General features: G+C 44.1%; 1 protein-coding gene across 1 annotated transcript; it reads left to right on the top strand.

The window, feature by feature from the left end:
- The first annotated feature begins 2,426 nt into the window (after positions 1-2,426).
- LOC123073695 (probable glutathione S-transferase GSTU6) lies at positions 2,427-3,548 on the top strand. Its single transcript, XM_044496750.1, has one exon. It carries the CDS (start codon positions 2,483-2,485, stop codon positions 3,200-3,202), a length of 720 nt encoding a protein of 239 aa, XP_044352685.1. The 5' UTR covers positions 2,427-2,482; the 3' UTR covers positions 3,203-3,548.

Here is a 3,548-nt window from a genome sequence, read left to right as displayed (position 1 = left end):
CAATGGGGTCATAGTGCTAACACTCACCAGAGCAGTCATGTAACTGGGCATGAGCATGGTGGTCCTCAGAAGGTTAAATTCGGTGAAGAAATCGTATTCACCTACAATTGTATAGTGATTTATCAGGAAAAAATTCTTATATGTTCCACATCATTTAGAGAAAGAAATAAAACAGGTTATACAATGGATTATAACTTAGTGTTCTCTCTATCATTTAATGTTAAGAAATCCAAAATCTATGGGGAAATAAAACTAGAATTAGAAATCATGCGAATAAGATAAGACATACAATGGAGACACGTGTCTTATCTTTCTTTCTTTCTTTTTAAGAGATAATATGTTAGCTAAGAAAAGGCAAGCCTCATTTTCCCTTTCTCTTGCTTTCACCCCACCAATTAACCAACATGCCATCAGTAACATAGCAAAATTGTACACACCTTAGTTTTCATGTAACTAGCATCTCTTTAGCTTGACCAAACTAGACTATTTTTTAATCATAGATATTGAGTTTTAATCCATACAACAGATCATTCATGTTCATTACATTTTTCATGTCATTTTCCTTAGTGCCAACCAAATAATGTAGTATAGACAGTCCACCATCCACCATATGCGTGATTAGTCCACCTACTTAACAATCTTCATTAGTTTGTGACATGAGTAAAGTCGGCATATGTTTGTGACAATATTTAAAAAAAAATTGAAGACAAAGGGTCTCTTGGCGAGACCCTTGACAAACCAAAGGAAAGGGTCAAGGTTGGCACAGGGTACAGAACCTAGAAGTGAAAAATAAATGCATGCTAAGGTGTGTATCAAGAGTTGTTCTGAAATAAATACATGCATTCTAAAACTTTATCCCAAGTCACAACCAAAACCAATGACACGCCTTTCTAGAAGAGGTTGATGAGGGTTAAAGAAAATTTCGCAACCAAGGGTGGTTTGCGGTGAGTAATTGTACTACTAACAATTACTTCTAGGAAGACACGTGCCTTGGTGATAATCCATTATGCCACCAATATTACATAACATCTTATATTTGCGAATGGATGGAGTGAGATTTTCATTTGAAACGTTTGCTGAGGTGTTGGCTGACAAATTACAACCCCTGTCGCCGCAATTGGCATGTTCTCTTTGATCTTATGACGAGACAATTAAACACCTTTTCTTTTAGGGTAGTGTTTTCTACGCGTCATCCAAATAGCGTTAAATTTTTATACGTCAAGAAGTATTGCCAATACATATGGTCACAGGCTTGGCGGCATACCTAACAAGTTTTCAAAGGTAATGAGGGTGGTGCGTCTGCCTTTTATGGCCGTTTTAGCTATATAGAAATGATAATCTTCTGACCCCAAGCTGATCGCATGCTCTTGATGAAGAAAAAAAAGTAAAACAAATAAAAATTCTGATTTCTTTTTTGTAATAAACACTAACGAATGTTTCAACAGCGTATAAAATTTTGTGATGAAATGACACTCGTGGAGGTCTTGGTAAATCAATGCTCCAAAAAGCTTCCAACAATAATCTTTTCGAAGCATCAATATTTATAAAAAAGAATCGAGATGTTTTGAATATTTTTTATTTTTTATTTTTACTGTTCATCAGAGAGCATATGAACCAAAACTCCAGGTCCCCATATATGCACTCATTGCAAGTTGTATTCTCTTGATGCTATGTTATGAGTCCATGAAAACGTCAAAAAATCTCCATGTTTTTTCCCTTAATAATAAGTGGTCAGTTTGACTTGTATCTATGCTTTTTTTACAATTAATATCATGATATATTTATTGTAGCGTATTATACATGGTAGAGATACATGAGCTGACTATAGCGATTATAAAATAAAGTCTAAAAGAAACAAGCAAACCTTCGATGTCTTCAAACTCTTTCTTCTTCCATGACACGATCTTATACTTTTCTGAATGCAGCCGCATGAAAATAACAAAGGCATCAAATCATAGATCTGTAAATATCAACAAGGGTTCTTCCATAGTTTTAATTTGAGCTGCAATGTCAAGGTTGTGATGCATGCACGCAGCCATTAAAGTAATCAGCCAACGTTGACAAGAACACGGTCTTTCGGGGACAAAAAATCGGCCGACGTTGCTGGGAGACTCGTGGCTAGGCTTGGTATCCAAGGCAAACACATATATAATCTACCCGCAAAAAAACATATATAATTCGTACTGAAAATAAAGAAACCATGTATAGTCAAACGTTGAACTCGTCGTGTACCTGCGTGCTGATATATAATGCCGTGTAGGTCGACAGCTCGATCAGATGGCGTGGAGATAACATTCTTTAACTATTTTTCTCCAGAAAACGGAGCCATTTCCCATGGAGGAAGAAGATTCATCCCTAAGCAAACTCTGACTCCCGTCACACATACATACCAGCTGATATATACCCCACCGCGCCGTGCACCTCAAGGGCCCAACATTACTAGCAGCTGAGAGTGTGCGCGACGCAGAGTCATCGGAGATCGATGGCCGGAGGCGGAGGAGACGAGGAGGTGACGCTGCTGGGCCACTGGGGGAGCGCGTACGTGACCCGGGTCCGGCTGGCACTGCAACTCAAGGGCGTGAGCTACTCTTACGTGGAGGAGGACCTGCGCAGCAAGAGCGACCTCCTCCTGCGCTGCAACCCCGTCCACCGCGCCGTGCCCATCCTCATCCACAACGGCCGCCCCGTCTGCGAGTCCCAGATAATCCTCCAGTACATCGACGAGGCCTTCGGACCTCCCGCCCTCCTCCCCGCCGACCCGCACGAGCGCGCCATCGCCCGGTTCTGGGCGGCCTACGCCGACGACGTGCTGGGGGCGCCGTGGGAGAAGGCGTACAGGGCCGGCACCGAGGAGGAGAGGGTCGGGTGGATGAGGCAGGTGATGGCGGCCACGGACGCGCTGGAGCAGGGGCTTAGCGAGTGCACCGACGGGGGCAGGAAGGGCTGCTTCTTCGGCGGCGAACGGGTCGGGTTCGTCGACGTCGTGCTCGGCGGCGTGGTGCCGCTGGTGCACGCCACCGTGGAGATCTCCGGGGACAGGCTCTTCGGCGACGCCGGCAGGACGCCCCTGCTGGCCGCCTGGCTGCAGCGCTTCGGCGAGCTCGACGCCGCCAAGGCGCTCCTGCCGGACGTCGACAGGGTCGTGGACTACGTCAGGATGATACACGCCAAGAACGCCGCTGTCAAGGCTCCTGCGAATTAAACCGGCATGGTTACGTGGATTCCCTCCGTCCCAAAAAAGTTCGAGCTCAACAAAACTATTTAACTTCAGCTCACTTTAGGATCAGCTCAAGCCCTAAAGGAGTCGAGCTCGACCTACATGAATAGTTTGATCAAGCTCGTTGGAGGTGATTTTGTCCAGCCGAGCTTAAGCTTTGTCGAAGTTAATCTAGTACTAGAAGGGTTGGGCGCGATTTGCTGGTGTTGTTGGGTTTCTTCATAAAATATTATGGCGGAAGCTAAGATAGGGGTCGTCATATGACATTGTAGACTATTATCTTTTTTTAATAAATTCACGTGTAGTCCTACTGCACGGTTCAAAAGAAAAA

This window comes from Triticum aestivum, chromosome 3D, assembly GCF_018294505.1.
Source record: "Triticum aestivum cultivar Chinese Spring chromosome 3D, IWGSC CS RefSeq v2.1, whole genome shotgun sequence".
Classification (NCBI taxonomy): domain Eukaryota; kingdom Viridiplantae; phylum Streptophyta; class Magnoliopsida; order Poales; family Poaceae; genus Triticum; species Triticum aestivum.
Note: the sequence above shows the minus strand (reverse complement) of the source record. Positions and strands in the feature narration are given on the sequence as shown.